This window comes from Mustela nivalis, assembly GCF_964662115.1.
Source record: "Mustela nivalis genome assembly, chromosome: 8".
NCBI lineage: Eukaryota > Metazoa > Chordata > Mammalia > Carnivora > Mustelidae > Mustela > Mustela nivalis.
Window position 1 is genome coordinate 126291819 of NC_139027.1, and position 12704 is coordinate 126304522.

At 39.4% G+C, this 12704-nt stretch overlaps 1 protein-coding gene across 1 annotated transcript in view; it reads left to right on the forward strand.

Annotated features, from left to right (window-relative positions):
- Positions 1 to 12704, forward strand: part of TOP1 (DNA topoisomerase I) — a 91649-nt gene that overhangs the window by 40945 nt on the left and 38000 nt on the right. The window contains exons 4-7 of the mRNA XM_082744620.1: positions 6460 to 6583; positions 8444 to 8499; positions 11485 to 11580; positions 12506 to 12581. Coding sequence (XP_082600746.1) covers positions 6460 to 6583; positions 8444 to 8499; positions 11485 to 11580; positions 12506 to 12581 — 352 coding nt within the window. The remainder of the gene's footprint in view (positions 1 to 6459; positions 6584 to 8443; positions 8500 to 11484; positions 11581 to 12505; positions 12582 to 12704) is intronic.

Sequence of the window (12704 nt, forward strand, 5' to 3'; positions counted from 1 at the left end):
TCTCTCAGATAAATAAAATTTTTTAAAAAATAATTGCCTCTCTGCCTACTTGTAATCTCTGCCTGTCAAATAAATAAATAAATAATCTTAAAAAAAAATAATTGAGAAAGGGAGATAGAGGACTTAGCCACCAAATGCATGAGGGGTCTATACATAATTTCTAAAATTCCATTTCACTCAAAGTTTTCATAATTCTTATGATTTTGTTTAGTGACTTGTAATTGATGATGTGCATTAGGAAACCTTCATTTCTTAGAGCCTTTCAGGAACTGACCGCTGCTTTCCAGAGACAACTTTGGAATTTACCTAGAATTTTTAATTTAGCAAATGTTACTTAAGCCGTAACTGCCTGGTTTCCTTGAAAGGGCTGTGAATATCTCCTCCCTCCATAGCCTGGAAGCTCTTGAGGCTCTTCATAGGAATTCCCTATGATTCCATGGGTTTGCACCCCGCTGTGCTCTGTTGCCCTTAAGAGTGGGCCTGTAGCAGGACGTGTTTATTCTCTTAGCAGTTAGTGGCTAAGTCTTTTTCTCAGAAGATAGGAAGCAATATCCTATCTCTCTGGCAGTGTTTCTTTTTTGTTTTGTTGAGAAGTCATGTAACAGAATGGTCAAGTGCATGATTCTGGAACTGGGTTGCCTGAGTTTAAATCCTTCTTACCTCTCATTAGAGGTGTTTTCTTGGATGAGTTACTTAACCTTTCTGTTTCAGTTTCCACATCTGTAAAATTGAGTACTAATACTCAGAGTTTTGTCATGGTGATTTAAACTGTTGAGAAGAGTGTGTGGCCCCTTATCCTCTTCAAATATCTGTTAAATATTTTTATTGGTGATAGAGGACAGACTTTTTTTTGTTTTCTTAAATAGATTTAAATAGTTTCCCACAGCCAAAATCCTAGTTTCCCAGAATGAGACACAGATATGTTGTTGTTCCCCTAGAGGGGTAGCAGGTGCCTTCCTGGGCCAACGGGAAAATACTTTTTCCTCCTAGCTTCCTACTGCTATCTCCCTACTTCTACACCTCTGTCTTAGTGTTTTACAGGAACCCTGATCAGCCTTCTTTTTTGGCTCAACCTCAGCAGAAGTCAAAGACCAGAGGTTTCACTAAACCTATCATTTTAAAAATAGTGTAGGTTACATTTTTCCTTAGTGGAATTTAGCTAATTGAAACACAAGACAAGCATGAACTGAAGATGTGGCTTTGAATCTTCCCATTTGTTCTCTTTGGTATTGACTTTTGCTTGTCCAGGTTTTGCTAGTGTGGTGGATCTTATTCCCAGAGAGACATGAGTCCTGAGCCAAGGAGTCAGCTTCTGAACCTGGCCAATTATTGGTGTTTTCTCTCCCCGAGTTCTACCAGTGAAATTCATATTTCATCCAAAAATGTGACCATTACAGAGGTTCTAGGAATGCTAGCTACTATGTGTATTTTGACCTTCACTGTACCCCAGACTACACTCATTCTTAAAATGTATTTCTTCTTTTTTCTTTTTTTCTTTTAAGATTTTATTTGAGCATGAGTGAGAGAGTGGAGGAGGGGAGAGGGAGAAGCCAATTCCCTGCAGAGCCCAGGGAGTGTGATGCTGGGCTTGATCCCAGGACTCTGAGATCATAACCTGAGCTGAAGGCAGATGCTTAACTAACTGAGCCACCCAGGCACCCCAAAATGTATTTTTTCTTCAGATATTTGGGTTTCTTACTGTGGTCAGTAGTAGCCTTTCTTTTGGTTTATTGTCCCCTGTCGCCCCACTGAAGTTTTTCTAGTGCGTGCTTCAGTGATCTGTGCACTGCCTCTGAACTGGTGTATTGTAGCCTTCAGTTGTTCTGAAGCTTAGTTTATGACTTTGACATATTGTGTCTATTATGTATGGAAAAGTAGCAGGATCAATATAAGGAAAAGAGTAACATCTCTTAAAACAGTCAACATGCGAACTCCTCTTCTATATTGGTCAGACCTTCTGTCAACTCATTATCAGTGGAAAAGATAAGGTGTTCTTCAAGCCACCATGAAAGTCAAAACTAGTTTTGAGCCTATTTCTTTGGAAAAAGAGATACATGTTCGGAAATCCTGAATGAGGAAATGAGGATTAGTCAATCTAACTGATCCCAGGTTGGCTTTCTTTTCTTTTCTTTTCTTTTTTTTTTTAATTTTTTATTTTTTATAAACATATATTTTTATCCCCAGGGGTACAGGTCTGTGAATCGCCAGGTTTACACACTTCACAGCACTCACCAAAGCATATACCCTCCCCAATGTCCATAACCCCACCCCCCTTCTCCCAACCCCCCTCCCCCCAGCAACCCTCAGTTTATTTTGTGAGATTAAGAGTCACTTATGGGGGCGCCTGGGTGGCTCAGTGGGTTGGGCCGCTGCCTTCGGTTCAGGTCATGATCTCAGGGTCCTGGGATCGAGCCCCACATCAGGCTTTCTGCTCAGCTGGTAGCCTGCTTCCCTTCCTCTCTCTCTGCCCGCCTCTCTGCCTACTTGTGATCTCTCACTGTCAAATAAATAAATAAAATATTAAAAAAAAAAAAAAAAAGAGTCACTTATGGTTTGTCTCCCTCCCAATCCCATCTTGTTTCATTGATTCTTCTCCTTGGCTTTATTTTCTACCACTGGCCAAATCCGGCTTCTAACCTTCCAGTGGTGCACAGCCTTAGACATGCTTCACTATCACAGGACTTTGTCCCCCAAATGCGTTTGCTACTTACTTCAGGTAGATTTCCTAGGAAAAAATGACACTGGTTCTTGCTCTTTGCCAGCCCTCCTGCCGCAATGGGAATTATGGATGTGGGGGTGGGACTCGCAGTACTCTGTGATCTGTTTCTGGAGGCAGGGACAGGATCACATTTGACAAGTAGACCTGTTAGTACCATGTTCAGGACTCCATAAACCCAAATTTTTAAGTCTATAATGGGATGCCTTGTACCACAAGATGTCCTCAGTCTTGAATTGTCTGAGCTCACTTGGTATATAGAAATTCATACCTGCTCTCTTATATCTAAACAGTTAGGAATAGAGGAGAGTGGTTTCCTTTGGAAAGACACGTTGATAGTTCCATCTCATTCTGGTCTTTGATTAATTATGACCTATAAAAAGGTTACTACTCTAGCAGGAACTTTGAATTTCCTGAATAGATTTCTCTGTGGTTAGTAGGCAGAGAAAGTATCATTGACTTTTTGCATTTTCCTGGGGGTGGCCTGGGTACCGTCTGATAGGTTTGTCATTTGCTGACTTCTCCTGATCTCTGTTCCATGTGATAATGAACAGCAAACTGTGAACTGGAGAGCTGTGTATACACTTAACAGGTGGGTGCCCTGGAAGGCCAGAAAGCCAGTTGCTAGTGAAGCAGACTAATGTTCTTTCTACGAATTGTCCCTAGGAATTGCTTTCATTGAGAAAGAGAGTGGGGGAAGGTAGAACATAGAGGAAGAGCAAGCATTCCTAAACTCAGATTCCTGAATCAACTATGTATAGTTTCATGGGAGGACAAAATAAGAAGCAGCTATCCCAAAGGCTTTATCACTTCAGATATCCGAGATCTCTGTCCTAGAAAGTTTCTAGATGGTAAAATAAAGTTTTGACCTTATATGTCAAGTCTCACACTGGCCATGCATTTGTCTCTAAAACCAATCTACTTTAAGTGGTAGGTATCAATTTCACGGACATGTGATGATACTGATTTAGCAGAAAGTACTCTGAACTTAGCGGTGGAAATACCGAGTTAAATCCAAATCTCAACTAGCCTTTCTAACATTATAACTTTGAATTAGACCTTGAACCACAGTTTCTTTCTTTCTTTCTTTTTTTTTTTAATTTTTAAAAGATTTTATTTATTTATTTGACAGAGATCACAAGTAGGCAGAGAGGCAGGCGTGGGGGTGGGGGAAGCAGGCCCCCCCACCGAAGCACGCCCCCTGCCGAGCAGAGAGTCCAATGCGGGGCCCAATCCCAGGACCCTGGGATCATGACCTGAGCCAAAGGCAGAGGACCTAACCCACTGAGCCACCCAGGCGCCCCTGAACCACTGTTTCTAAATCAGTCTAAGAGGAGAATAAAGTCTTCCTCACAGGAATGTTGTGAGGATTGAATGGAATAATATGTGAAAGCTCCAAGCAAGGAGGACAGGGGGACTAGAAGAAACAGGACTACAGGTTTAGGAAGATCCAGGAACTTGTCAGATGGAAAGAAAACAATGACCACTTTCTCTTGTTTATGTACTCCTCCCTTTGTGTTGCTGTCATCAGGTTGTTATTTAGTTGTGCCACGCAGTGAAGCAACATGTTTCTCCATGAACAGACTTTGAACTCATGAGGACTACGCCTAGTTCCAGTGTACATGGAGGCAACATGGTCACCAATTTTCCCACCAGGCTTCTTGTTCTCAGCAGAGTTATGATGTCACTCTCCATTGTGTGTGTTCTTATAGTCTGTTTTTACCGAAATGCAATGTTTTACCAAAAAATCCTGTACTTTGTACAAAAATGGCTCCCAGCTTGTTAGCACTCTACTTCCAGTTCTCATTAAGTTCTCCAGCTTCAGAATGGCTGGTGAAACAGCTAAGTTGCCAAGATTGCAATGGATTCTTCAGGAGTTTACATATAGGAGATCATAGCTTACATGTATGAAATCCTATTACCAGCAAAGTGTGTGAGCTTCCTATTCCATTATACAAGCACTGTAGTTTTAGAGCTTTTTAAACATTAATTGTAAGAGGAATTCATGTTCATCTACACAATTTGGAACAATTATATCCACAGTACTTATGGATACACACCTCCCCACACAAAAAGTAAGAAAAACTCCCACTTTAATAAGAAAGCATTGTGCTTGGTGTTTTCACATATGTTATTATTATTATACATTATTATACATTATTGTTAGCCCATTCGAAGGGATGTCTTCCTGCTTCTGGTTATTTATTACCCAATGCCGATCTTGAGTTGAGGCTCTTTGCGTGTAAAGATGTGTGTCACAAGATGCTTTTCTGATCTAGGTTCTATGGCTCTCACCTAACTGGTTGCCATCATTTTATTCTCCCTTTTTGGCCTTCGGTGTACCCAAGTGTTCTGGCAAAATCTCTTTAGAACAAACTCTGTGGGATAGACATAGTCTTATGAGCTCATTGCTGGTAATACCTACTTTTTCTGGGCTGAAGGCTAAATGTGACAGATGGGAAATGGCAGTCTCTGGTGGCGGGAAAGGCAGGAACCAATGCTTACTATATGACTGTCTCTGTCAGCTGGGGTTGCTGCCAGCTGTCTTGCGTCTGGAGTGAGCTCCCCAGTTCATAGTACTTGAATTCAAGTCCCTTTTGTTAACTTCTGGATTATATCAGTTGGTACAGTAAACAGGGTTCCTAAACTGCCTGCCCAGTGCACAGAAGAATACAGTCCTCCAGTGTTCTGCCACCCTAAACCATAGTTTGTAAGTGTTGCTTATTGCCTCATGCAGTGTTTTTATATAGTTGCAGTCCCTTTAGATATTCCTGTTCTCCATGTGTGGCCATAAACATTGTCTGTATTCATAGGGCTCACAAAATTCAGTGGAAGCGCTGTGTAATTTGATACATCACATGGTCCCCCTTTTGTTCCTTACCACAGTTGTATCTTCTTTCTTGGTTTTCATTGGTTTGTTCTTACTTGTTTTTTGTTATGGAAAACGTTGAACATCATTTATAATGTTATTTTCCAAAGAGAAATTTCCAGGAGCAAGATCCTAGGGTATAAACCCTTTCAATGGCTCTTGCTCTCTATGTCCTTCTCCAGAGGAGCAGTGTCTTTACGGTGCTTACCAGTATGTCCACAAACCCCTTTAGAAGAGAGGCTTTTAAATGTTTAGTGCAGGAGGACATGTCTTTGTTTCTAGCTAGATCTTTTCTTACTGTGAAGGAAGGACCAAGCAGGGTTTTTAAGCCCCATCAAGAAGTGACTAGCTTTTTCTACTTAAAGCTAACAGGAAGCATCTACTGTGTTTTGGGGCTGTTCACTGCACAGAGCCACCAAATGCTTTTCTTTTCTTTCTTTTTTTTTCTTTTGTTTGGTGAATTGTTTTTACCTTCTCATCTCAGATTTGAATGCTCAGTTTGGAGCACTCATCTGTCGTAGTTTTTGCCTGTAGAATGTAGAAACAGCAGGCTTGCTGAACATTCTTAGTGACTTAAAAAAAAAGTCCTGGTATGTTTAGAATGACTACATTTCTCTATTTGGTTCCTTTGCTCCTTCAAAAAAATAAAAACATCAAACAAGAGAAAGTCCAGTTGCCAAGAGTGTCTACTTGAACTTTCTGTCAGGACTGTTTATTTAAGGCATCATAAGTTTCCATGGTTTCATGTTATCTCAGGCTATCTTGTGAGTTGATCTTGTGAAATAAACCCTTGTGGTCCCTACTCTGGGCTAACTCTGTGTGTCTTTTTTTTCTTTTCTTTTCTTTCTTTCCTTTTTTTTTTTTTTTTTTACAGTGAACATAAAGATTCTGAAAAGAAACACAAAGAGAAGGAGAAAACCAAACACAAAGATGGAAGTTCAGAAAAGCATAAAGACAAACACAAAGACAGAGACAAGGAAAAACGAAAGGAGGAAAAGGTACAGAACTTTCCAGTGGGGAAGGAAGAGATGGGGGTTGTACTTTTTGTTTTCTTTATCTTTAAAAGCAGGTAATGAAAGTACCTTCACTGCACAGTAAGATCCCACGGCCTTTGAGTGAAAAGTATCTTGTCAGGAAGCTTAAGCATCAGTCTCAGTCTTAACAAAAACCAAAGCCCTTTACCACTGAATTTCACAGGACCAGATCAATCCACATTATTATCTTACTTTAAATGGCAAATGGATAAATTAAAAATCTAGGGTTTCTGGAAATGCCTGTGTTCTTTCACGGGGAAAATTCTGGGTTTGGGAGAAGGTCTAGTGCCATGTTGTCTTCTGTTGAATATGGTCCTTCCTGAGTGAAAGCAGTGATTGCTTTTGTGGCTTTTGGTTCTAGCATAACTAGCATAAGCTTCTCAGAATCTCTAGGCTCATCTGGCTGCAAATAAGGGTTATGGTGTATAGACTTTAAAAAAAAAAAATTGTTTTGGGGCACCTGGCTGGCACAGTCAGAAGAACCTGTGTGATTTTTTTTTTTTTTTTTTTTTAAGATTTTATTTATTTGTCAGAGAGAGACAGAGAGCACAAGCAGGCAAAGTGGCAGGCAGAGGCAGAGAGAGAAGCAGGCTCCGCACTGAGCAAGGAGTCTGATACGGGACTCTATCCCAGGACCCTGAGATCATGACCCCAGCCGAAGGCAGCAGCTTAACTGACTGAGCCACCCAGGCGTCCCAGGCCTGTGTGATTCTTGATCTAGGCTCATGCGTTTGAGCCCCCTGTTGGGTGTGGAGATTGCTTACATAAATTTAAAAAAAAAAATTTTTTTTTTAAGATTTTATTTTTATTTATTTGACAGAGAGCGAGCGATCATAAGTAGATAGAGAGGTAGGCATGGGGGGTGGGCAGGCTCCCTCCTGAGCAGAGAGCCCGATGCGGGGCTCGATCCCAGGACCCTGAGATCCTGATCTGAGCCGAAGGCAGAGGCTTAACCAACTGAGCCACCCAGGCGCCCCAATAAAAACTTAAAAAAATTTTTTTTAATTTAAGTAAAAAACAAATAAAAATAAAAAATGTTTTTATTTTAGTTTCTGTTTGGAAAAAAGTAATTTTGGTACTTGGTAAATTCAGGCAATATGAAATAGGGAATGTAATGAAAATGACACCTTCCTTAGGGCACCTGGGTGGCTCAGTTAAGCATCTGACTCTTGATCTCAGCGCAGGTCTTAATCTCAGGGTTGTAAGTTAAAAAAAGAAAAGAAAAGAAAATTACACCTTTCTTTCACCCCCTTGCTCATTGTCCTTTATCTTTCTCTTTCTGGAGGCAGCTACTATACTATTTTTTTTTAATTCTAGAGATACCATATTTGTGTCTGTGCATGTGTGCATACATATGTGTGTGTATCCTTTTGTATGTCTGAAGATTTTTGAAAGACCAAGTGTGTCTGGAAAAGGAGGGGGAATGTGAATTTACTTTGCCTAAATCAGAGAAGGCAGAAAACAGACTGTTGCATTTTGTTTTGTTCTGTTTTTTTTATTTTCTCTGCACTGCCAAGAACAAATCCTTGAGAGAGAGTATATTTATTGAGGAAGGGGTACCCGCCATCATTTAAAAGTTAAAAAGCTGCCATTTTGAGGGGAAACATTTCTCAGTAAATTGGGTAATTCACCCTGAACTATAAAAAAAAAACAGTCTTAGGAAAATGTCAAGACCTTTGCTTCACCTGTTCAGTTTTGCTAATAATAAGAGTGAGTCTGCAATCCAAGATGCTTGAAGAATTGAGGCCAAATGTTCTCAAATAAGAAAGAGGCTTTTTCAAATTTAGTCTCTTCAAGGTACTAATCAGTTACTATTATTTTCAGGTTAGAGCCTCTGGGGATGCAAAAATAAAAAAGGAGAAAGAAAATGGCTTCTCTAGGTAAGACTTTTCTGGTACCTTGGCTGCTCTCTTGGCCAGCTCCTCATGTTGTAGTGTTGTCTGAACTTACCTAAAATGTACTGACCTGGCCACCTCTAGGTTTCCAAGGAGATTGACAGTGAGAGGACTTGTTGTAAGCTAATTTGAGTTCTCTGAAGTGTCATTTAGTGAAATTGACCCCATTTTCCAGAAGGCTGTTTTGAGTGGAGGAGATTAACAGAAAGAAATTTCTAAAAATTCAGATACAATGTACATACCAGAAATTTCACCCTTTAAAACTATACAGTTTATTGGTTTTTAGTGGATTCACAAGGTTGTACAACCTCCCCCTACCCCACTATCTCAATTTCAGAACATTTACATCTCCCCAAAGGAAACATCATATTCAGTCAGTAGTAATTATGGAGTTTCCTGAAAAACCCTACTCTCAATTCCTCGTTAGTAATACAGTAGTCCTCCTCCCATCTGCCCTCTGCCCCCGACCTTAATCCACAGTTTTGCTTTCTTTGGTTTTATTTAGTAATGGTCAGCCACGGCCAGGAAGTAGGTGATCCTCATTCTGACATTGTCAGAAGGCCATTAGTACCCTAATGCTATGCCACATTGCCTGTGTTATTCACCTCACTTCATCTTATGACATAGGCATTTTTTATATATCATCACAAGAAGGAGGATTAGTACAGTATAATAAGATACTTTAAGAAAGAGATCATGTTCTCATAAATTTTATTATAGTGTATTATTATTGTTTTGTTTTTATTATTAATCTCTTGCTGTGCCTAATTTGTAAATTAAACTTTACCATAAGCATGTATGTATAGGAGTAATTGTGGTGTGTATATATAGGGTTTAGTACTTATCATAGTTTCAGACCTCCACTGGAGGTCTTGGAATATATTCCCTGCGAAAGGAAGTGGACTGCTGTATTCTAAGGCTCATCTCTAGTTTATAGAACTATGCCTACTTGGTCTACATTTTAAGGATAGATGTAGAGTTGATTAGAAATATATTATCTCTTTTCAAGAAGAGGAAAATGCATACAATCTGAGGTTGGTTTTTCTCTACTATTTTTGCCATTTTGATTGTTTTCCTCATCTGCCTCAACTACCTAAAAAAAAAAAATCTCCAGCTTTAAAAATAAGTTTATGGTCATATATTCTTACTTGCTCCATTGAATGACAGGATGGATTTTTCTAGGAGTTGTTGGAAGGGTTTGCATATTGACTAGAACAAAGTGTTGGGAGGTTTTTCTTCCTTGAAACTCTGACCTTTCAGTTTCATCTGGGAACATTATTGAAAATTCTGTCATCTACTCGGAGTCCCTTGACTGGGAGAAGTAGGTGCCCTCTTCAGGCACGTTTTGTAACTGTTCTAGGAATGTGGAATAATACAATTCAAGAAGCATTAGAGCTGAAAACTATCCTAGGTGTTCTGATTTCTTAGATAAAGTGATTACAGGGTGGCTATTTTCTGCCAAAAGACCACCTAGGACTTTTATAAACTAACACTAAGGTGTGACTAGACTCTCTGGACTTGGTGTGTAGTCCAGGATTCAGTTTCATACTTCCCATGTTAGAAGATCAGGAACACCGTTTTCCAGGCCATGGCCTCTGTGTTCACCTTGCTGGACTGCTTGCTAGCTTGCATGTTTGTCTTTGTAGACCATCCAGATGCTTTACTGGGTGGAGCACAGTTTTCTGATAAATTGTTTTAGAAGTTCTTGCTTCAGGTCTAGTAAACCTTCCCACATGTTGTTAACTTCACCCATGACAGTACTAAGATCTAGCGTTTACTTAACTGGTTGGGTCAGTAGCAGTTTTCTTTCCTTCTGGTGCAAAGCATTCAGAAATGACTATGTTAGTGATTTCCATGGTGAGGGGAAGCAGCTATAGAGATTGGCATTTGAGGAATGTGCAGAAATAAGGAAGAAAAGCTAATCTCTTTAAACATTCAGATTCTGTCAAGCGGAGGGATCCAGTATGCTTGGGGAGTTTGCAGGGTGGTAGCATTGAAACCCCACAAATATCTTGACCCTGGCAGCTAAATCTGGATGTTTCTCCCTGGGACCCCTTAGAGGTGGATGGTTTGTTGGGTGGTGGTCTCTGTACTGAGTTATTTAGCTTCATATATGCTTCTTCTGGCCATCAACAGTGAGAGGTTCTGCCTAGATGTGTTGGGCCAGGGAACATCTCAAGGCTGTGGTGATTGCTGGCGCCATGGGTTTTTGTTTTTGCCTCCTCCCTCCCCCAAATTGTTCCTTCCTCTTTCTGGTTCAAAATAGTTGTCTAACAGAATCATCTTTTTACATTCAGAAGGCAAAAAGTCTTAACAAAAGTAGGACAAGGCACTCTTCCGTGTATAAAGTAAGTAAACCAAGGGAGGAAGTTGAACAATGACTAGAATTTGGTTTGGAATGGCTTTAGTTTGTTCACAGCCTCTTCTCTCATTTAGCACATGCCCTTCTTTTGTTGTAATGTCAGCTTAGTTATTTTCCCATATAACTAAGATTAGTTTTCATTGGAACTTTAAGGTTCAAGTTTGGGAAATAAATTTTTATTCCCTTCCTGTAAAAGCTATATTCAGCTTTTGGAGTACTAGAATAACGAGTTTGGATCATTGCAGGATTTAGATACATAGTAGATCCGTCCTGCAAGGTGAGAGAACAATTTAAGTTTGTTCCTGTTGTTGTTTGGGTCATGCTGGCAAAGGCAGCTAAGATGCAATAGAAAAGAATACTGACTTAGATTCTGATCCCAGAACTTGATATTGCCTGTTCACTGTAAAGTGAGGACAGTGCTACCTACGTCACAGGGTTGTAGTGAGATACTAAGTGAAAACAAGTGCTTACAGGAAACCTTTACAACATATACAAATGCATGTTGTTAATCCTTACATTAGCTACTTCTCATCGAGGTGATTTGTTCCTACTGATTATTTAACATAATGTAGACATTCTCAGACTTACTAGTTTTTTTTTTCCTTTAGTCCACCACGAATTAAAGATGAACCTGAAGATGATGGCTATTTTGTTCCTCCTAAAGAGGATATAAAGCCATTAAAGAGACCTCGAGAAGAGGATGAGTGAGTATTTTTTTATTCTTTATTTTTTGAAAACAAAAAGCATTTGTTTAAAGGAGAAATGTGATATAGGTCTCTCCAGTCACAGAAAAACTATTAATTGACTTTAGTCATTTAGAATTTGGACTGGGCAACTTATTTATCTTTGAATTATGAGATGCAGGATTTGCTAAGCAAATAAGTAGTATATCTATGGAAAATACATATTTTTATTATTTTTTCATATTAAAAAGGTAATGCTTGTTTAGTATATGAATTTCAAATAATACAGAATTGATAAAGAATATTTAAATTACTTAAGTTGCCCTTAATTTATTATTTCCTGCCACAGATAATTTTTCACTGTTAAAGCAATTTTCCCTAGGATCTGTACCTGTCAGTGAATTCTAAGTGATGTTTCAGTGTATAGTTAATAAAATTGCTCTTAAAACAGTTATTTGAGGCTTATGTGTACCTCTTTCTTAGATTCCGTGAGGTTAAGTTCCATTCCTTATGTTCAGTCTTTTATAGCTTATTATGCTTCAGGAATCTACAGAGGATTTGTGGTACAAAGTGGACAGAAAGGGAGGAGAGAAATACTTGGTGAACTCATTTGTATTCATTTAGAATGTATATAGTATTTCTTTCCTCTCCTTTCCAGCCAGATACTGCCTTGTGGTAGCCATTGTTGCCCTGGGCATTTGGTGTCTGTTTCCATAGGTAGCCCTTCACTCCCTTCTCTTTCAGGCCTATGTGTAGTATAAATTGTTTTGTTCTGTGTAGGACTGTAACTGTTGGTCCTTGGTCAGGCCTTCTTTCTTCATTCCTGTTCTGACTGTAGAATGTCCAGCTAAGAATAGTTACACCTGCATTGAAAGCCTCCAAGAGGAGTTTAGAGAACTACCATGTCAAAGTTGTGGTAATTGCATATTCATGTTCCCCTTTGTAGTGCTGATTATAAACCTAAGAAAATTAAAACAGAAGATATCAAGAAGGAGAAGAAACGAAAACTGGAGGAAGAAGAGGTTAGTAAAAGAAACTGCGGCCCTTGGAGGCTTGGGTTTGGAGTAGGGAGTTTTTCATAAAACAACTTTTGAATGCAGATGAATTTTAGGGAATGTATTGGTCTGTGGTAGAGGAAACACTGA